Source organism: Vidua chalybeata, chromosome 2, assembly GCF_026979565.1.
Source record: "Vidua chalybeata isolate OUT-0048 chromosome 2, bVidCha1 merged haplotype, whole genome shotgun sequence".
Lineage (NCBI taxonomy): Eukaryota > Metazoa > Chordata > Aves > Passeriformes > Viduidae > Vidua > Vidua chalybeata.
In genome coordinates, this window is record NC_071531.1 from 91,472,171 (window position 1) to 91,495,550 (window position 23,380).

Consider the following 23,380-nt stretch of genomic DNA (forward strand, 5'->3'; position numbering starts at 1 on the left):
AACCCGTTACTAACTTTGGGTCAAGTGTGTTAATAAATAAACATGAACTTCAATTCTTTAAACTAAATTACATATTAAGGAAAAAACACCTTTTCTCATTACAAGAGAGATATGAAAGCTACTTCTCTGTACACAGAATGGTGAATATAACCCCCCTGGTCTTATGCACGGCTGTTGTCTGACGGGACAACAAAGTATCAGAAACTGCAAGTTGGCTGGATTTCTGCCAGTTCCAGGAGGCCCTTGGATGGATGCTGGCAGCCACCATACAGAACAGGGGCCTCCACTGTCATTCTGAGGGGACAGCAGAGTTTCTTAATTCTGCAGGGTCTGAAAGGTGGCTGGCTGTCAAGCAATTCTTCTGGGTGAGCAAGGTAGGCAGCTTTGCACCCACAGCTCTGCCCATATTTCCCAGAGCTCATTCAGAGGTGTGTTATGTAGCACCCATCCCGGTGCTGCAGACTATGATAAAGTTTGGCCTGACAGCTGCAGGCAAACCTGTGTTCAGTAGGATTTTCTGGCCTAGGCTGCACAGTCTCAGTTTTGGAACATATTTCTGGAAGAGACAAAATCCTTACTGGAGGTCACAGCAGTATCTTTGGAGGCAGAATCACGTTTCTCATCTGTTTGTGGTGGAAGGCAACCATGCACAACTCCTCAAACAAGGGCAAATCCCATCCCTATGAGCCAGCTTTGTGGGATTGCTATAATTAATCCTTCTTTCCTCCGTTTGACTTGCTCTGCTCCTCAGGAGAGAAGCTTCCAATTACAAATCTCTCTGCTCTGGCACAAGGAAGAGGTCGGCTCCCCCGGCACACTGGAGAGCCTCTGCAGAATTGAGCAGTCTGTGGAATGAGGAAGATGACAAGGACACGAGGTGAAACCGCATGAGAAGAGGGAATGACATTATCTCCCTCTGTGCTGTTTTTCTCTGGCTTCTCTACCACACAGGTGTTGCCTAGACAAAAGCACTAATGCCTATGAGGTTATCCAAGAGGATGAGAACACATTTGCATAAGGAAAACAACAGTTGCACTTAGGACTGAGTTTTGGTCACAGTTACAGCTGCTCATCTTCATCATACTTTTAGCAATTTGATACTGAAGAACAAACAAGGGAAAAAGCAGGGGGAGCAAAGTTTGCATGACTTTAACTTACTTTGTCTTTTGAAAGTGCCATCCTACATTATTCAGCCTCTCTACATTATTCATCTCGTGACTTTTACTGCTATTATTTCCCAATAGTTTGCATACTTGCAAAACTGCACACATATGTATCATGGATATTTATGAAATGAGTATTTCTTATACAAAAAATGTAAGAAAATTCAAGGACAAGAGTTTCAGTAACATTCATAAGTAGATAAAGAACACCGATACCCTACACTGAGCAGAGGTCATAGTCTAACTTGCTGAGCATCTGTAAATCACAGGGAAGCCAGGGGAGCTTAAATTCACAGCTCTACTAGGTCATGCCATGCAATTATTATTAAACTAATCAGATTACCAAGTAAGAACCAAATATCATGAAGGCTGAACCAAATAAATAATGGAATTTAAACCCAGCATTGCAACTAAAATTAATTATTGCTCATAAAAATCTCTACAGAGCCTTGTTTACAGACAACTCACATTTGAGATTCAGCTTTGTGTATAGCATATGATTCTTAACGTCACAGAAACTTTGCCACAAAAAGCTACAGTCATTCAAACGTCCACGTGGAAAGGACAGATTCCATTTGGAAAAATCCAGACCAGCAGCGCAGTTGTCTCTACTATCTCTACTACACAGGTATATTTTTTCATTGAATTGTAAATATTGCTAGTTTTACACTTGAGTTTTGGATTTTTTTTTTTTTAATGGAAGGTACTGAAGCAACAATACAATATGCTGACTTTGACATCCAAGGGAGTATAACCTCCTGCTGATGCCAGGGCATGAACACTTTGAGCTCCCATCAACACTAATGGAAGCGGTACTCTAAACTCCCATGCGCTGACATGAGGGTACATTGTAAGTTTCACGAAGACAAGTGCCAGGAAGATTTTCTCTCTGACAATCAAGTAGTCTTCAAATCAGAAAACAATGCTTTATTTCTAGTGCATTTTAATGTGGTTTCAGTGGAAGGTTAGAAGCAGTTTGAAATTTAACCATTCATGAGAGGAAGCTCTGCTTTCTAGACCAGAACTATAATGAAATCCTATAATGAAGTGAACTGATGTGTGTACAGTGCAAAGAATGAAACTGCCAGAAAAGGAGAAAACACTGTTTCATCTTGCAGTCCTGGTTGCATATAATTATGAACCAGATATGCTTTGAGAATTTATAAATGTTGGTATTTAAAATTACATAGGAGAACAGTGAAAACAAATGGTAATAGGATTGACTTGGTAAAAAATGTAGGGGAAACATTTCATGTAATGCTAAAGATGTGCTGCAAGCAATCTATAGATTGTTTCATGAAACATTTCTTATACTCTTCTGAAAAGATAAACTTGTCTGAGAAACCTAGTTTTCAGTCTATTACAAATGCATAGCTGAAAGAGGCCATATTGTTTAATCAATTTCAAAGATACCCCTGTCGGTTTTAAAATCAACAGCATAGCTCCAATGTCCCACATGCAAGTGAAAACATATGTCTGATTTTTGAAAAGGAAAGCAATGCATATCTCTTGCTTTAACACCCAGCCAGAACACATGAGAGAACAGGTAACTCTTGAAAACAATTGTCAACCTAATTCATGCCGAGATGCAAAATAAAAAGCTGCACAAATACTTTCTCACTTCGAGCAAATTCGTTGAACTGACATTATTACAATAAATTCCATATAAATCAGTACAATTGGCCATTATTTTGAAGAGTATTCTGATGATATACAGATGGGGTAACAGGATTTGGTTTGAGGGTTTTTTTTCTGTTTAAAAACAAATTAAAGAGGAAAAAAATATCCAAACAACAGACTGCAATATGCAGTATGACTAAACTCAATCACATAAACAATTTTAAAGAAGTATGCTGTTTCAATCTAATTTTAATTAGAAAACAATGTAAAATCATGGCAAACATGGCAAAGTCTGGGTAATATGACAAAAAGACCCTGAGCAACATTATAAATCTGTTAAGAACACTGATTATTTTGATTTTGGAAATCTTCCTTAAACCACTCGATTGATTTCGGTCGCTGGGGTTTTCTGTTTACAAAAAGGTCAGTCCATCCTGTGGTTTTTACGTGAACCCATCACACACCATTTAATGAATGCATCTAAACCAAAGACAGAATGTCTGGAAAGTAACATGTTAAGGAGCGTCCCCATGGCTGCCAATCAGACATCACTGGGTGATCTTGCCCTCTGAGACAGGTTAGAAGGAATACAACCACAACAGACGAGCCAAAGTGCTTTCTGTATCTCCTGGTTTCTAAAAGCATATATTACAGGATTGATGATGGAATTGTAGGTAGCTGGCAGGAGGGTGGCATAGGTGTATATAGAAGGATAGGTGTAATCTGCTATTAAAGAATAGAGTGTAAAAGGCATCCAACAAGCAGCAAAAGTCCCCAAAATAATGGCCAAAGTAGACACTCCTTTTCGGGTGGTCACATAGTGGGAAGTGGCCAGGAAATGGTGTTGCAAGGCAATCTGATGGGCATGGCGCATCACGATTTTACAGATCTGAATGTAGAGCTGCAGCATGAGGGCAAACATAAGCAAGAAAGAGACCGAAAGGACAGCTGCATTATTTTTAGTGAGTGGTCTGATAACACTGCAGGTGGATTCATCTCTGAGGCAGTTCCAGCCCATTACAGGCAGCAGTCCAATACAGATAGATGCTCCCCAGAGCAATATAAGCATGACATAGGTAAAAGTGACAGTCCTTTCTGAATTGTAAGTCAGAGCATAATACAGGGAGAGGTAACGATCGACAGTGATAGCCAGCAAGCTGCCAACAGATGCTGAGAAAGAGGCAACAATCAGTCCAATCGTAACCAGTTTCGTAGCTTCTGACTGCAGAAGGTAGGCAAAAACAAAATTGATGATCAATCCAATGCCTGCTAAGAGATCTGCCAGCGCCAGGCTGCCTATCAGGAGGAACATGGGGGCGCGAAGACTGGGATTATGGAAAATGATCAGAACCACAATGGCATTTTCGCAGGAGATAAGGGTCCCTGAAGTACACAAGACAATGTCCCAGGGGTTTACCAAAAGCTCTGGCTCAGGGTCTATGGCAGGAACCAGGGAGGAGCCTGCAGCTGAGGCATTCTCTGTAGAGCTGGCTTCTACATGATCCTGAGGCAGCCAGCTCAAATTAACCTTCAGATCTTCATTCATTTTAACCCCTGTCTTCTTCAACAGAAAGACATTGTTTTTAATGTTCAGCCACAGCACTGGATACATCGCCCCCCCCGGAGCATGCAACGCCCTAGACAGCAACACCAGCCTGATGTGCAGGCAGGCACTTGTTACATAAATGTGACAATAGAAAATAAAAACAAAAACGGGGGAGGGGGAAGGATATTTAAAACTGCCCGAGATTATCCTCCAAGGGACCGAGGCAGGGAGGCTGAGTGATCCTTAGGGTAACCTGCTCAGGGAGGGAGGCACGGGCACGGGAGGCAGCCCATAAAGCAGCTAAAGCCCGTTCTAAGCGCCGCAATTTGGGGTGGGGGCTGGCTGCGGGGAGGCGTAAACCCCGGTACCCTGCAGCCGCGATTTCAACGCGGGGCTATATTGGCCACGGAGGTGGCGGACAGGATGGGGAAGGAGGAGGGGAGGCGGAATATCTTTCACCGACCCCCAGTGAGGAAACCCCGCCCGGGCTGGGGGGAGAGCAGGGTGATATCCTCTGAGAACTTATAAACTCGACGCGGACACCACACACACACACACACACACACACGCACAGATCCCCCACGCACCCCCAGCGGCGGATCACCTGGGCTGTCCCCCGGCGGCTCGGAGGAAGGATGGATGAAGGAGGAGGAGGAGGAGGCACGGAGGGGTCGCCGCGGTCCCTTCCAGGCGCCAGCGGGGCCGGCGCCGCGCGCGCGGTGGGGGGGGGGGGGGGGGGAGCTGAGGGCGCAGCGCAGGTGCGCGCCCCCCGCGCGCGCGCGCGCAGGGCGTGTGCGTGCGCCTGGCTGCGAGTGAGGGAGTGAGGGGGCGGGGGCGCGCCTCGTGCCCGCGCGCCTGCGCAGGTGCGCGCGTGGGAGGCGGTGATGAGGGGGGAAAAGGGGGCGGACGCCCCCGGCCCGCTCCTCCTCCGCCCCCGAGGTACCGGCCCCGCGGCGCGGCTGGCCCCTGACCGCCCGCTGCTCCGCGGGGACCAGCCGGCTTTTCCCTTGCAGCGAGAGCCGCCTGAAATTATTTAAATGAAAGTTATCCTCGTATTGTGGGGCTGGTCAAGTGCTGGCGGCACGGGATTGCCCAGTGAGGTTGTGGTGTCTCTGCCTCTGGAGGTAACTCAAAAGCTGATGACATCGCCGTCTCTGGTAGTGTTCGAGGCCACGTGTCGTGGGGTCTTGAGTGACCCGATCTAGTGGGCGGCATCCCTTCCCATGGCAGGGCATTTGAAACTAGATTTGAAACTAGTCTTTAAAGTTCCTTCCAACCCAAACCATTTTATTGTTCTGTGATTCTGTGGTCCTGAATGACCTGTTCTAATTGGCAGTGCTTTGAGAAGTGGGGCTGGAGCAGACTATCACCACAGGCACCCTGGTGCCTAACCTTTCTGTGATCCTGTGGTCTACAACCATATGAAAATGAATCATGGAATGCTGGAATCATTTAGGCTGGACAAACCTCTGAGATCATTGACTTCAACCCATGACTGAACACCACCATGTCAACCAGACCATGGCACTGAGTGCCACAGCCAGTCTTTCCTTAAGCACCTCCAGGGACAGTGACTCCACCACCTCCCTGGGCAGCCCATTCCAATGCTAAATCACTCTTTCTCTGAAGAAATTCCTTCTCATGTCCAACCTAAGCCTCCCGTGGCACAGCTTAAGACTGTGTCCTCTCATCCATGTTTTCTGGGAGAAGAGGCCGATCTCCACCTGGCTACGACCTCCTTTCCAATAGGTCCTGAATGACCTCCTCTAACTGACCCTACTTTGAGAAGTGGGGCTGGACCAGACCACCCCCAGAGGCACTCTGGAGCCTCAACCATTCTGTTATTCTGTGGTCTACAACCACATGAAAATGAAAATATGGTATAAAAAATTTGAAAGAGTGATGCCCAGTGTCTGGTCTAGAGCAGGTAGCTTCTGCCTGTACAGGGTGCCTGCTGGGGTAGCATGGGCATGGGGGTGCCTGCCATCTTTGGATGGTGACATTAGAGACACACGGTCATATTTACACAAAGCTGTTAGATATTGAGTAGTGCAGGCAGGCCAGTGGGACTTGGAGTGAGTTGGAACTGAACTCAGATACAGGCCACTGGGTCAGAGGAGCCACACCAAACAGCTTTAAATGCCAGATGCAGATGGTTTCTGCACAGAAAATAGTCTCCCAAGCTCCTCTGTACAGTCAGTGGAGAGAAGTGTGTCCTCCAGGGCATATCAAAACAGTGGAATAAGAGGAGGAGCCTGGGAAGTTTTAGGAAAACATACTTTGTCCTCATTTACACCACTATACACCTAAAAGCCTCTGGAAAATCAGGCCCTGGGGAATGATTGGAATCTGAACAGATATCCTTCTCCGTTGTTGAGTTATGGACTCAGCAAGTCTGCATGGTGCCATCCTTCATTCAGATCAACCTCAGTCACTGTGCTAAGCCTTGTGAAACTTTGCTGGATGACTCAAGATGATTCATTCATATTTCTGGTGCCCCTCCTGCTTTATAACAAGAATTAAAAATGGATATCACCTTGCTGCTGATCATTGTCTTCTAGTTTTATCCAGTGATTTCTTATGTGACAGTGTGACAAATACTTTCCTGTGATCTGGACTGAATATGTTTAGTGTGTTTCATCATCTGTCACTCTTCCATTTAGAACAGTTGCAATAAAAATGCAAAAGCTTTTCTTCAAATGTTTTAACATTTGTTTCACAAATGACTAAGACAAGCGTTTCAATTGAATATTTAAATTTGGGACTTTGGAGAGCTGTGTTTATCCACTTATTTAATTTGTGAATGATTTCCATTCCAATTATAACACATTATAAACAAGCTAATGTTTGTATCCTGTATTGCAGGATATTGCCACTTTGTCACTTTTTCCTGAGACTGTTGTCATTAGGGCAAATGGCATTGGCATGGATTTCACCCAGTGAAATGGAACACTTGTCACTTAGAGGAAAATCTCTGTTTAGGCAATATGAAGATTACCAGATGCAAAAATTAGTGATAGGTCATAGCTAAAGAGCTTTTGTACCGCTATCTTGCTATTTATTTCTGTCTCTCATGAATCTGCTGATAGAGATGTTTGCTGACCCTCAAGCGAGCACAGAACAGCCTAGTGCTGGAACTGGAAGCAGAGGTCGGGCTGTGCTGGCTTTGGGCCCAGGATCTTAGGATCTGTGTCTGACGCTGTGACTGCCATGGTGATGTACAAAGATACTCTGGCCCAGCTCAGGTAACACAACATGACTTTGCATAATAATGGCATATCCTGAGGAATATATATGCCTGTGTGGAATAATATACCTGTGGAGTCTAGTGCTCTTACCTGTCTTGGTCATAGTCTGGAAGTTTCACACTCTTAAGGCAGTCAGTGACCTGCTGTGTCCAAGACTTTGGCTGAATTCAGGGACGTGCCCTTCTTTCCTTCAGGTATCTGTGACTGGCAATACATGGCAATCTCCTCTCCGGGGTTATGCCCCAGCCATGTCCTGAGGGGCATGTGTGCTTCCAGGACCCCATGTGCCATGGATGGGGAGCCTCTTCATACAGTTGAGGGATGAAAAATGCATCTCCTCCATTGCCTTCCTGGTCTGAACAGTAGGAGCATCAGGCTTTGAGATGCATCCTGAGTTACCAGCCAGTAAATTATAGAGCTATCCACAGAAACTAAACAGTACCATTCAAATAGAAAAATGATCCTGAAATAACACACTGACATATTTTTCATCTGGGTCCCTACCATCTAGCAAGCCTCACTTCAGGAAATCCAGTAGGGTCCCATGCCTCTCTTATTCCTTCCTAAGCACCCTCTCTCTGTTCTTAATCTCTGTGGTTTGACTCCTAGTCTTTCATCCATATAATCAAAACCACCCTGAAGGAGCACCTACTCAAGTGTGAGTCTTCATTACCTGGAATTATTTTTCCTTTGAATTTTATTTTTCCCCATATGTAGTCTTACAGTAATTTAAATAAAATTAAGAAAAGAAAGTTTATATTCTGGTAACAACTCTTGCAGATAGTGATGGTTTGCTGTACAAAAGAAGTGTGAAAACTCTAAATATATGACAGCAGCCTGTGTGCATTGTAGAAATGGCTTTTGTTAGAATTTCCTTTCAGGACATTTCATCTTCACATTGATTTAATATTCAGTGTTACATGAATGTCATTTAGACACTCAGGCCATGAAATGAACCAAATTCTTCCCATGCACAGAACTGTGTAGTTATTACTGATCTTTCAGAATCTTTGAGCACTGCACAGCCCATTTAACCTTTGTTTTTTATTTTAACTTTCTCCTTTTTTTCTCTCCCAAGTGAATCACATGTTGAAGTCTTCACTTATTTTTTTCTGAATTGCTAGGCAAGTTGGAAACAATTAGGAGCATAACTAAAGTAGGGGTTATATAGAGAATATTTTGGGTTTATTCTAAATCAGTCTTTGCCCATTTCCAAAGGAAAGAAAGAGAATGGAGCATAAAAGAATACTTGCCAATTTATATCCATTTAATAGAAAATAAGTCTTGTCACACAGATATTATTACAATGGGAAGACATATTTTGTTTCTCCACAGATGCAACAGATTTTTGAAAGGCACTTTTCTTATCATATGCCATTATAACAGAAGTGCCAATTTTCATTAAAATTCTTGTGAAGGGGATTAATACCCGTTTTCTTACAACCTCTTAAAACACCAGCTTCCAGAGCCTGTGCTAGATTTGCACTTACTCCATAACCCACAGAACAGGCAAAGAATGGACATGTTATAAAGACAGGTGGACATCATGGTAAACAAAGAAGACATCAGAGAATTCAGGGTGAGGGGGGAGCTTTTGTCGCATAGCTTGTTCAGGCAATTTATTTTTTAGTATATACAGCTATAAACATAATTGTATTTCTAACAACAACAAAAAAAAATATTCATTCCTACAGTATAGGGTACCGAGTACGTGCCAGCACTGACTGTGAATGGGAAGTAGCTGGTTGTATATAAGTTCCCTATGCAGAGCTGTGACAGAGGGCTGCTGTGATAAAAGGAGAATCATGATCAGAAGCAGGGAAATAATTATTTCTTCTGGACAGGGAACTGATGAAATCAATATTTGAAAACTTTGTACAGTCCAGGCCACTGTGTTTTAAAAAGTACTGAGAAATGAGAGTGGATTAGTAGTAATTTAATTTTTTCCTTTTTATGGGCCATTATAGCAAGGAGAAATTTCTTATAACTCACCATTTGTTCTCTTCAGATGAAAGAACATAGTACTCTGATGGTCTGAGATGTTTGAAAACAAACCCTTTTCCCTTGGGTTCTCAGTAGTCTGGACTGCTCTGAGGAGTTGTCCTATCCTGATGGGCTCTTTGCCCATGTCTGATAAATGGCTGAATATTTACAGTCTGTCTTGGGGGCGTGTTTCCCTGCAAATATATCTCATGTTTTTCTTGGTATCTAGTGTCTCTTTCCTGCTCCCTTTAACACAACTGACTGTTTTTCTTTTACTTCTTCTCATAGGTACTTTAAATAACTTCCTCTCTCTCTCTTTTTTTTTTTTTGGGGGGGGGGGACAGGGTGTGGTGATTTATCATAAGTGGATTATTCTGGAACTGAAGAAAGTGCACTTTTATAAGCTGTTTTTTGCTAGTTTTTTATTACATCAACAAAAATGGTTTTCATTACAGTCTTCATTTACTCATTGGGCATAAAGCGTGAGATGAATGAGTGAGAAGCACTGAGTTTCCTTAGAGCCCCACAAAGTACTTGGAGTTCTTCAAAAGACCACAGAAGACATTAGGGAAGAGAAAACAAGGCAGCATATTAAAGATATTAAAAGGTGTATGTTGTCCTGGAAAAAGTTAGTGCTACAAACCCCTATATTGACCATGCTTAAGTAGTAAGGCTGGCTTGCAGCTATATTTGATTGCTCTGTTGGCCAGCAAAGTAGTATCCCAAAGTGGAAAATTATTTGAGGCATGTTGATTATTCTGCTATTTTATAAGGAGATAATGGGCATCATGGCTCTTAGAAGCATGGAGAGTATTTCTGGGAGTGTTCTGAAAAGCACAGATAGTTCTCTGAAGGGTAAGTGACAATATTGTTGAGACATATAAATGATGATTGATTGAGATTGATGATTGATTGAGACATATAAATGATTTAAATATTCATGCTTGCACCTTGGTGGAAACTGTGGTAATAATGCTTAAAGATATTTATCAAGCTCACAAATGTCATTAAAAGAGTATTGAAGTCAGATGTGTTACTGTGCATGATATGGGAAATGTTAACTGTGTGAGGAAGTTGGATGGAGAGGTTGTCCAGCAACATGCACTCCTCCTGCAGAAACATTAGCTTCATTGTCTGATTATTGTTTTGTATTACATGGGATGTTCAGTGAGAGGGGTTTAGCTCTGAGCTTGGTTGGTGGCAAAATCCACTGAATGGAAGAGTTTGACTTCCTCTTCTGTGTCAAAGCAGAAAATGTCAGAAATTCTTTGTGGATCCCATATGTCTTTCACAGAATTATCGCCTCCATAGGCATGATGCTTCACTCCAATCCGTGAAATCAATTGGAAGTTAGTTTTTTTTTTTTTTTCCCTGGGAAAAATCCACTGAAAGAAAAGGCTTGCAGTTCCGCTCTGAATGAGAGCACCTTTCTGAATTGTTTATTTGTAAATACCTGTGTCAGGCATCTGGGGAATCCAAGTGTATAATGATGCAAGTGCAATTTAGGACAGGTCAGACAGAAGCTTAATTATCTGTGATCATAGTTAATGATGTGGAAAACTGGGGAGCTGGAAACCATCACTGTTAGTTTTTACTTGAAAGAAATATTCTTTTAGTTACTATAAACTTCTTAGCCAGACCTCTCAAATCTTAAATATTAACAATGGGTACCACATATGACCATGTCTTTAGAGCAGCAGAACCGCTTTTAAGTTTTCTATCAAGACATCACAACAAAGGCAAGTTAAAATTGCTTTTTTTTCAGCCAGTCATCTTCAGAAAAAGGAAATACATGTGTGTGTGTGTGTGTGTGTGTGTGTGTATTCCTTAGGGAATGCATGAGCGAAAGAAAGCATTCCAGACAGGAGCAGAAGCTATTCACCCTACTTTATTAAAAGGGAACACATTTAGTTGTGTTATGAAACTTTCCTAGAGAGCCATGGCTAGTCTCACCTCTTTACCTGACTTTCCTGGTCATTTCCTACCTTGGTCAGTGGTCACCACCCCACTTATTTTTCATGGGTTATTCTCTTATTCTCCAACTCAGCCCTGTCTCTTTGCATTCAGACTCAAGCTATGTCCTTTAGATTATCACACTGCCTTTCTTCACCCCCTGCATGGTGATAAGTTTTGCCCAGTCCCTTGTAACTGAAGCACGATTCTATCCAACCTCAACAAATGGAGCCTTCTCCATCTGATATCCATCCAAAATGCTGCTTGCAGAGGTCACTTACCTAGACCAGTGCTTTTAACAATTTAATCCACTCTTAACAACCTTCCATTGACTGTGGCCTCTGAAACTTCAAATATGACGTTATATTCAAATATTGAATATATACTTCCAATACCCTTCAGGAAATGTTAAATTTAGTATTGAGATGTGTTCACCACCTGTAATGAGCTTCTGGAGCTATCCTCTGCTACCTATTGATCACTTCCTTTGACACTTGGCATGTGTGTCCTGTAAAACATCTTTGTTGCCACCTCATAATCCCCTTTCAAAAGACTGTTTAAGCTGTTGACTGATTAATTCAAATGTAAGAATTATTAGATGTGCTCTTACAGAGGTCAGACTTGTTGATTAAAAGATACACTTTGGTCCTAAATGTTAGGAATCTCAATGATTTCTGAGTTTTATTTGATCTTTGTGCTGTGCATGCTCTGTGTCATGTATGTAGCTGGGTATACTTGTTACATTTTAATTCTGTGTATCATGTTTCTAAAAGTGTTCATATTTTGTATAAAACAGAGGTATTTAATAAGCCTTTTTTGTATTTTTCAATTAATTTATGTGATATCTAAAGAAATAGCCTCTTCAGAATCCTCCTGCTCCTCTGGCTGCTTTTGCTACTGAGCTGTCTAGGCAGCATCTTCACATTTGGCTAATACAGACCAAATTTATGCGCAGAAAAAAATTATTATTACTATTATTGCTGGTGCTGGACATTAGACAGCAGACCATGATCCCAGTGACAGATAATGAAACATCAACACATGGGCTTCTTTTTGATTGCTTTCAGAATTCCCTTTTGAAGGCAAAGCTGTGGTAAAAGTTAGAACCTGTGTTTCCTATTGACTCATCTTACATTCACTCCCACTTTTCTGTTAAACAAATATTGATGTAATAAAGTTATTATTGTACTTTTTGGACAATACAGCAATACTGAAATTTTAAGAGCTAGGTTTGCTCTCTAGAGCAATCTCTGTTTCAGGAGAGGAAAGAGTTTTTTAATATCTGTAGGCCTAACTATAGCCTATCATGAATTATAAACAAGATCACAGGCTTCTAATATTTTACTATCTGAACAGTGACCCAGAACAACCTCTTTCTGTGGCCATAAAAGTGATTAATTTTCTTGGATCATTCATCCATAGACGTATTTTCACCTAAGATGACCAGTTTCTGTAATGACAATAATTCTGAGTTACAGATTTCTGAAGTTCACAGAGAATATATCTATTCACAAATCAATTATTTGTAACCAGTGTCAGTTCCTACTATGGCATTTATATGCTGGCATGCTAATTATAACTCACTCCTATTTTTGGTTCAGTGATCATGCTTATCATTAATTTTTTTATACTAGCAATTGATCCAATTTAAATTTTAAAATTGGTGATTTTAAAATATGCATACTAGGGTTGAAATTAAGTCTTGAAAATTGCATGCTTACTAGCATGTATTGTCTGAAAATTATATTTGTTATAATGCTGGTATTTCCCTAAATGTCAAATATTTTATGCATCTGACATTTAGAAACTGTGAAGGAAAGAGGAATGGTAAAATACGTGACCATAGAGCTGATAATTGAAATGTGGCCTCATAAATCCAGGTCTATAGGGCTTCTTCCCTGGTCATAGATGCAGGAGGTGTGTGATTAAGTATCTGAACCTGTGAAGATTTATAAGAGCCATCATTTTTCACAGCAGTCATATGAAATAAAAAAATGGTACTTGAAAGACAGATTGAGGACCAGGAGGAAAAGTGTGATGAGCAGAGCTGGTGGTTCATCATGATTTCATTTACATGATTGTAAATCTATAACCGCTCGATGTCACCTGTAAATATTTAGGTTCAGTGCCTGACTGGTATTTAATATTCTCACAATCCTGGTAGGGAACCCAGGGCTGGTGCAGTGATGGTACAACTGTACAGCTGCTGTACCCTGGGAACACTGGGCTGCCATGGATTACCCTAATGGAACAGCAAATACAGGCCCTGTAAATACAGCCACTGTTTCTATTGCAGTAAAATGTAGGAGGAACTCCTGAATACAGCATCTATTCAGAGACCTCTATCCCCTTGCCTTTAAGAGGGATGAATATGCAAGGAATTCCTGAGATGAAATGGTTGCTAGAATAATGCCTGATTATCATGAAGATGGTTTGCAGTCTGATGGTTTGCAGTGTAATTCTATCTGCTCATTCTGCTAAAAATTGCTCACTGGGGAAATTACAACCACTAAAAGCATTTGGGGATTTCAAGCCTGGTAGAATGATTTTTCTCTCATTTTTCTCTCTCTGACAGGGATGGAAATACAGCACTTCTTCACATGGTTGAGAGGAAAGGGGGGTGGGACAAAAATTGTTGGAAGTGGTTCTCCTGGGAGCCTTCCCTGGGGAAAGCACCACTTCTGAATCTAAAGTAATGCTGTTCCAGTGTCTTTGTGTAAAATTAGTCCATACTCATAGCTTAACACTGTAGCAAACTCATTCCCAGCACTGAAGAATCTAACCTTGCTTTTTGTATCTTTATCGCTTTGTTATTTGCTCTGTTTTTAACAGTCTTGCCACAAAGGCTGCTGTAATCCTTCAGGTTTCAGCTGTTTCCAGGAGAGCTGCTGTATATGCCAATAACCACTGCAGAAATGGCCTGACCAGAAGCTATAACAATACTCTCTCCTCATTTATGGATGCTGTGACTGGTAATTTCTTCTTTCCATCTTTCTTCCTAAAGCTGTGTGGCACAGGGATGGTGCACTGAACAGGACAGAAGGAAAATAAGTGGGCAGATGAAGGAGTAAAATGCTGACCAACTGTAACATGAGAAGTTTCTAACTCTTGTGTAGTGGCAATTGTATGTAAAAAGTAAATATACTTGAGCTTACATCCTTGCAACGGTAAAGTTCCTGTGGCAGAAACGCTCCAAGCCATGAACTATAAGCATTCTAGCTTAAATATTTCTTCTTCTTCTTAGATGTTTTTGATTAATTCTATGGCTATACATTGTCAGCTTGAGATTGGCCTGTCATTACATTATTACTTGTGTGCTGAGCAGGACAAGCTGTGAGTACAAAAACTGTGAAACTCTGAGCTGCAGATATGTTAAATCCTGAGTAGTGCATCCAGCAACAGGACCTTGAAGTTGTTATTGCCCTTAATTGTCATAGCAGTCTTAAAATTCAGATAGGCAAGCTGCACCTTTAAAGGCGCAAATTACACCTTTTAGGGGTTAGAATCTTTGTAATATTTTGTCAAAAGTCTTTTAGTATCAGAGCAGCTCTTGGGGAAATTCAGTATGAAACAGGTTAAGCAGAACTACCTTCTATTGATGTAGGCCAAATCAGTTCTCAGTGACATACTGATGCAACATTGATCTAAAACAGGTTTCCAAAATGTTGGGCTGTGGTTATATCTGTTTGCTGAGTACACACAAGACAGGGAGATCTGGATCCACCATCTGGCAAACACGAGGCATGTATGCTGGTCTGAAAGTGCCCCAGTTATGACTGTAATTAGCTGCTTGAAATGGGTGCTTGGAAATGTGACAAGTGTAGTAAGTGAGACAAGAAGATATAGCAAGTGCATTATTAAGCAAAGCAGTGAGTTAGAGAGCACATGGTCATCCCTGATAGTAGCTGGCTGATAGTGAATAGGAAAATGTGTGGTATGATATAAAGAAAAAATAAATACATGTTATAATAGAAGCTGGAATGCACAATTGTTGGTCTCAGACTGCCGGAGGGTTTCATCTCTCTGTCTGCATTTTGATTCCTAATTTGCCATGCTTTCGTGTACTCTTCTATAAGTGATTAATCTTATAGTCTTAATTTTAGTCTTTATTTCAGAATTCAAACCTGTGTCAAGTGAAAGAAGAAAATTCTGGACTACTCAGTAGCTATACAAATGTAGGTAAGAGACCTATTTATGAGAGAAAACGAGCTAGCAACCAGTAGCTGACCCAGTATATATCATTTATGCCTGGAATATGTTTCCTTGATTTTTATTTTCCTGTTTGTTTTTTTTTTCTTTTTTTTTCTTTGTTTTTTTTGGGTTTTTTTGGTTGGTTGTTTTTGTTGGTTTTTTTGGTTGTTGTTTTGTTTGTTCATTTCATTTGTTTGTTTTGGTTTTGTATTGTTTTGCTAAGTGCGTCCTTCTGGATATGGATATTAAAAAAAAAAAGAGGAACTTTATATAAATCACTAAATCACCAGTGCTTTTGTGTTGTTGTTTAACCCCAGCTGGCAACTAAGAACCACACTTGGTCTCTCAATCCCCACCCTTGCCAGAAGGATGGTGGGGAAGAGAATTGGTAGGGTAAAAGTGATAAAACTTCTGGACTGAGATAAGAATGGTTTAATAATTGAAATAAAATAAAATTTAAAAAATTAATATTGATAACTTGTAATGAAAAAGAAGATAATAATAAAAAAAAAGACATTAATAAAACCCTATAGAGATAAGTGATGCAAATAAAAAACAATGACCAGTGCCCAGCCAGTCCCTGAGCAGCAGCCTCCAGCCAACTTTCCCTCTAGTTTGTATGCTGAGCATGACACCACGTGGTTTGGGATATCCCGTTGGTCATTTGGGGTCAGCTGTCCCTGCTGTGTCCCCTCCCAACTCCATGTGCACCCCCAGCCCACTCGCTGCAGGGGTGGGGTGAGAAGCAGAAAAGGCCTTGACCCTGTGTAAGCCCTGCTCAGCAGTAACCAAAACATCCCCATGTTATTACTGTTTCCAGCACAAATCCAAAACAGCCGCGCACCAGCTACTGTGAAGAAAATTGCCTCTACCCCAGCCCAAACCAGCACATCTTGATACAAAAGGTTAAAGCAAACTTGCATCTGTTTTCAAGATACAAATGTTGTCCACTAAACTGAAACCTCCAAGGACATGCCCACTGGTTTCTACTATTTATGAGACATGTATTATTTATTTGACCTAAATATTCATGTGTGCCTTTCCATCACGTAAAAAGAGCGCAAGGGATATTACAGCCAGTGTATTGACAAGCTGCCTGGAACCACTTGTCTAAACCATAGGAACACTCTGCTATGACTTTTTTTCCTTTTTTTTCTGATTCTGTAGCTGCTGTGGCGTAGTTGTGTATCAGTTCTACAGACTGGCTTCTTTGGTTTTTTTTTTCAATGCTTTGGCATTTCCTTGCCTGTGCACTATGTAAACCCTGGTTACCAGAGTAAGCAAGGTTTGGAATACATTTATTTTAAAGCATTTTGGTTCCTCTTTAAAACTGTAGATGTAGGAGCAGGCTCATTAGAAGTCAGTCAATCTGAATTGATTTCAGAATAAATACAATTGTTGAAAACCAGCCAGGTTTGGTAAAGAAAAAGAAGGAATATTCCTTATGTGTTTCTCAGCTGTACCACAGCATACAAAAACAAGTCCAGCAGAAACCAGAACTTTGCCTGAAATTCATAATTGATTACCTTGGTTATTGTCAAATCATTGTAAAAGTGAAATAAATAAAATCACACTATGTAAAACCCAACAGCCAAAACACTTTGGCTGTGACTCAGCTTCCAAAATGTGGAATACATTTAATACTAGTTTGAACAGACCTATGGTTTGGCCACCCTTTTTCTGTCTGTTCTAAACACCTGTTTTCATTTAGCTGTACAAAATGGACCACAATTCTGCACTTAGCTTTACACTCCGAACAGCTCGACTGAAATCAGTGATAGCAGTTGACTTTGAACACAACCCACAGTATTACACTTCATTTCTTCTGGAAAAGAAATCTTGGGGAAAAACTGCAGTGTAAGTAACCAAACTGATGAGAATTTTATAAGATAACTGTAACACACTTAAAACTCAACTATGCTCTTGTGGCTTCATTCTCTCCTTTCTCTTTGGATGCTAGCTCATTTCTCCTGCCCTTGTATTACTTGAAAGCTGACATATTTCATGCCAAAGCTCCAGGAAAGATTTGTGACAGGGGAATATTTCAAGGAAATAGAAACAAAGTAAAGAAAAGCAAATAAAATTATGTTTGACAAATGAACAAGATGGTTCCTTAAATCCGCATTTTTAGTTGATTAGTTGGTACATTTTAGTCCAGAAATCCAGACTGGCTTTTGACCTTACTGCTTAATTTCCTGTTCTAGTGGATTCAAAAGAAAAAACAACTGCATGATCCATCTATGTGTTTGATGACTTGCTGCATGCAATTTTGAGTTATTTGTATTATTCAGCTGTGTCACTAGATTTACCGTTCTCATATGTAATAATTTTTTCATACATCGTTGTACCTATCAAGCATTTTCAAACAAGCTACTTTGGTCTGCATCTATAATAGCTGTGTTATAGAATTATTGATAGATTAAACTAATCTTGTAATTTCCTTATTGCATCAAATTGATCAAAGAATTTTAGCAAATGCTTATTTTATTGTCTTGCCCACTATTTTATGTTACTCAATAGTTAAGATGTGGGCTTGACTTTTGAGAAATATGAGGTCAAAATCATGTTTTGCTGCATACTTCCTTTGTTAATGAAGTCCCTATGCACAGGAACAAAATTAGTGTCTTGTATCCTCTAGCACTCCAGTTTCTCCATGTTCCTAGTTTAGGGTGAGATAATGTCTGAGTGTAATTTCAACTGGCTTAGTTTAGGAAGGACCAGTCACTCTGAAATTGACTGCTTCTCTTTCGCTTCATGATGAGAGGAACCCAGGTTAATAATTCAGCTTAAGAAACTAAAAGTTCTCTGAGGTGAACCTCAGTGTTTCAGCTCCTCCTCTGTGAAGAAGACATGACAGCATTACTGTGCCTCAGGAAGCTGCCACAAGGCTGCTAATAATTCTGAGATATTTATGAATCATAATTGAAGCTTATATGAATATAGATATTTATCTAATGTGAAAAGGAGAGCTTCTGCCTCCATCCCATTGACACTTCCTTGTAGTTTTGCATTTACCAAATATATTTTTGATACCATTTGATATTAGAAAGATTTTGCATGTAAAATGTGGGAAATCTGAATTTTTACATATTTTTACAGGCTTATTGAAAAGCAAAAAAGTAATGGTATGTGTATTACCAAGACTTCTAAAGAATGGACAGACCCTTAAACTGTCTTACTGCACCTTAAAAAATAAGCAGCAATCCATTTTACAGCCATCCCTGAGAAAAGTTCCTCTATGAAGGGCCACAGCAAAGAGAGATTTGAGACTTTCTAAATATAGTGCAGAAGTTTTTCCATTGATTGCAGAATTTGAAGGGCATTTGCATTCTGGAGTGCCATTTCCAGTAGTAAATGTAGTGAACCATGGACAACTTGAATGAATCATGATGATCTCATGGCACCTCACAAAAACAATAGGAAACTGCATAATCACAAAGTGTGTTAAGCTGGAGAGAGGCACTTCTGAAAACTTTCCTAAGTTAATCTGACCCTTTTTTTTTTTTTTCCAAATGTCCCAATATGAGTCATTATAGCCAAAGAAACAAAATAAGGCATGAAGTGGCACATTGGATGGTGACCTCCCAAGTCTCTCTGATGGGCTGTGTTGCTGTTCCATGTAACTATCTCTCTGTGTATGTAGGAGTGGATCTCTGGTGAAGCTGGGCTGTCTGAAGCTGGTTCCTCCTCCAAGTGGATAGTACAGGCTGTGTGTAGGGTGTGAATATTGGTGTGGTGTGCTTCACGGGTGAGTGCACTCCTGTGTTTGCTACAGCATTCCTGGTTCTGTGACATAGTGTTATGTCACTCATCACTCTTTGTTTTGGTCTTATTGCAGCTCAACAGTTGGTAAGTTCAGAATTAATGTGCAGCAGTAACTCCCCACAAAGCAGATATTTAAAGCCAGTATTTCAATATCAGAATCCCATAGGCACAAATTAAAACCACTCTCCTTGTGAGATTTACAGCTTTCCTTCCGATTACCAAGAGCCAGACATTGTTTCCTGAAATGTCAGTTTTGCTGCAGCTCAGTAATGGATGTGACACTAATTAAAGAAAGCAGAGGAGACAAAAGCATTGCTGTTGTACAAAGTGCATGGATGGGGAGATTAAATGCAGCAGTTTTTTTTTTTTTTCCTGATTATGCATTTTTTGTAGGATACATTCTTGAGCTGGTAAGGGAGTAGGTAACTGGGATTTACTTGGCTGTGACAACAGCCAGTGCTGAGTGAAATGCTTGGATGGACACAGGTTCTAGAAAGTTGCTGTGTTTACTTGTTAGCCTTTTTTCAACCCCTGTTCAAACAGTCAGATTGCTTTAGAATTGAGGTCAAAGTTAAGATAAATGGTTAGTTCCTCCATAAATCAAATATGTTCAGACACAGGGAAGGAGAAATTCCTCCCTGCAAATGTAGCATGGAAGTATAAAATAAAGAAAATATGCATAGCTTAAGCTTTTTTAGGTAAAAAGGAGGGTTACAAATACTCCACTTGCTTACTTGGCACCTTGGCTGTTTGATGAACGCACATTCTCCATCTCTCTTGACTGGGAGAGATGGAGAAAGGCAGGTTACTTTATGCAGACATATTTTAATACATATCTGTGCAAGCATACATCATGTGTGGCATGTAAGGGACAGTCTTCTGCTTTCTAGAGAAGGAACCAAAACCTCCAGTCTTTACACACTATTCTTTGCACACCAAAGTGGTCACTGTCCCAGTCCAGCCCTGTGCAGCTGCACCAGGTCCTGCTTTCAGCAGGCAGCCAACCTGGCTTCCCTGTAAAGAAATTGCAGAGTTAAATATTTTGTTCATGTCAACATTTCTGCAGTGTTTGTCAGATGTCTTCTGGCTGGTGTCATTACTGGTTGTCACAGCATTCTTATTACAGCATTGCAGGGACCTGTTGCCACTACAGAGCAAAAGCAAGCCTGTCTGCTGTTGCCTACCAAGAGGTCAGAGCTTTACTGCTCAGTGCTGGAAAGACAGACTGCTTTTCAAATAAAACTGTCCAGCACTGTCTGTAATGGTAGAAATGGTTAATTGTGCCATGAATAAAAATTGTGAATACATAAAATGCTGGAATAGCAGCCTTTGTTTCCTTTAGGTAAATGTGTTCAGCTGGTTCAGGTGAAAATTGTACTGAGCCAGGGTTCTGTTATCATCCCACTACTGCTAACTTAATTAATAGCTCAGTGCTGGCAGGTATAATTTTGTGCTGCTTACTATACAATGATGTAGCACAGGGCTTGCCACTGAAGACAGTGGAAAGTATAACAGATGGATGGGGGAAAAAACACCCCAAACCAGATGAGCTGGAGAACAGGTGGTATGTTTGAGAAGGGAGGAGATGACAGTGCAGCAGGTTTTTATAAACCTGATCATTAGTTTGGCTCATGTATCTGTTTACTAGATATGCTCAGCTAGAATACATAATAGAGCTCAGTCTGGAGGCATTTAAGGCCACAGTGGCTTGGTGAGGGAGAAACCAGTTCACATATGAAAGGCAGAATCTGAGAAGGTTCTGACAGGAGAGGGAATTAAGCTTTTGAGCAGATTTTATCCTGCAAGTTCTTGAGATATATTAGGGTAGCATTGAAAGTAATATGTGGTTTAGCTGATCAGAGAAGCTGCCCTCACTCACTGAGTTGGTGAGTTGGCCTCTTGGATCTCTTTTTATTGTTTTATTGTTTTTTTAATTTTTACTTGATGACCCAGCTGGCAGCTTTTAGTCTTCTCTTTCAATGTTTAATTAATTACATATATTTCCTATGGAGATTAATTACACAGGTTGACTCTGAGTTGCCTTTTTTTCAGTCCTCTCTTCTGCACGGTTAGTGTTTATGTGGCTTTTCCTCATAGTGATGTGTTCTGGAGCAAAGTATATCTATCTTCTCTTAACTAAATAGCAGCCCACAAGACAGAGTGGTACACAGCAAAGGTAGAAAGGGAAAAGTGATGAGGAAAGGGGTTTATGAAAAAATATAAGATCCTTCTCCTATATGCAGAAGAATTGTTCCAATTTTCTTTAAGCAACCAAGTGAAACTTCCTGAGGGGTAAGAAACAAACTATTCCCACCATAAATGAACTGTGAATTATTTTTGCAAATAAATTTTTTAACTATATCATATCTGATCCTCCCACTGGTGGGAGCAGAATGTAAGAGCCTGTAAACCAGAAACCAACCAGTTCAACTGAGTGTTTATCATCTGTTTTTTCAGATTACACTTGTAGTTTGTTTAACCATTCTCTAACAGTAAAAGAAAAAGGTGAGAATTTTGCCAATTCATACTTTCAAATCTACACATTTTAAGGTTGCAGTTCTTGACATATTGCAGAATAACATAAAGATGTGCTAATGATGAGACTGCTGCTATACTCACAGGCAGCAGTAAAAAATGCAGGGGCAAAGCCTGCAACCTCAAATATTTGAAACCATGACTTGTACATCTAAAATTTGTGAGAACAGCCTTCATAATACATGGTGCTTTCTAGTTTATTCAGTAATAAATTGTGGTCTTGTTTTCCCTCTGTCTTTCAGCCTTTAGGATTCCCACAACATGTAGCCCACATTTGTAACTAATGTGCTGAGTTTTCCACATACAACAGGGAAGCTAGAAGTGCTGAAATTATGTCTCCATTGAAGTCTGTAAAAGTGTCTAGCTACTTAAATATCTTACTATCACTTTTTTCCATGGTAGACACATGACCAAGAATTGTGAGCACATATACCATCATTTTAAAGGTGATGAACACCAAAGGCTGAGAGATTGAGACCATCCTGCTCTTCCTTTTTCTTATTAGCTACCGTTATCTCTGTAAGCTGTGTGTGCAGAGGACTGTCTTCATCCATTCTGCAGTGTGTATAATACAATGCCACTGGGATATAAATAGTTAACAATGATGATAAACAAATTCAGATGACTAAATAGTTGCCTCTACCTTTGTTGCCTTATTGCTTTGAGATACTGTCTTTAGTAGGGGAATAAGGCAGACATGTACAAATTGAATCCTTTTTTTAACTTTTTTTTTGAAATGAAACTTTGTACCTTATGTTTGAAAGATATTGTGGTTATTAAGACCCCAAGAGAAATTAAATTGTACATGGCTTAATTTGAAAAGTTGATTCTTTATGCATCCAGAGTGCTAGTGCCAATTCCAGAGATTTTGTTGGTGTTTGGGGAGGGAATGCAAACAAGCAGAAATATCCAACTTACATTTTAAGAAACCCAGGAGATAAAATGAAAAAAAAAAAAAGGAAACAACATGAATCTCAGGTACACAGAGGACCCATGAGCTACAGAAACCACCTATTTAAAGTCATCACATTTTATAAATAATCAAGCAAATTCTGGAGTGTATGTGTTTCCCTGTCTATTATTCCCACGTGACTTTGCTTAGTTTAATCTATGCTGTTTTATGTAGTCAGCTTGAGTAAGAAGAGAGTGCCAGTTTTTCTGTTGAAATACATGTGACCTGCCAGCCACCAAACCCCAGCATTTTAAAGAAAAAAGGACATTTTAATTTGTGAAAGGCATGTCTCAATCACTCAAAACATGACAGTGAAAAAAACTTCAAAGATTTAATCAAAAAAGCTAAATAATAAAGGCAAAATGCTGGACCTTGAGCTGGATGTCATTTGGTGCAGATTTGTTAAACCCTCATGCTGGTTGCC

General features: G+C 40.4%; 1 protein-coding gene across 1 annotated transcript; it reads right to left on the reverse strand.

Annotated features, from left to right (window-relative positions):
* Nucleotides 1-3,324: 3,324 nt before the first annotated feature.
* GPR12 (G protein-coupled receptor 12) lies at nucleotides 3,325-4,344 on the reverse strand. Its single transcript, XM_053935467.1, has one exon. The coding sequence runs from the start codon at nucleotides 4,327-4,329 to the stop codon at nucleotides 3,325-3,327; it is 1,005 nt and encodes a 334-aa protein (XP_053791442.1). The 5' UTR covers nucleotides 4,330-4,344.
* Nucleotides 4,345-23,380: the final 19,036 nt, after the last annotated feature.

Coding starts and splice junctions, on each gene's coding strand:
- GPR12 (XM_053935467.1), bottom strand. CDS start 4,329: ATGAATGAAGATCTGAAGGTTAATTTGAGCTGGCTGCCTCAGGATCAT.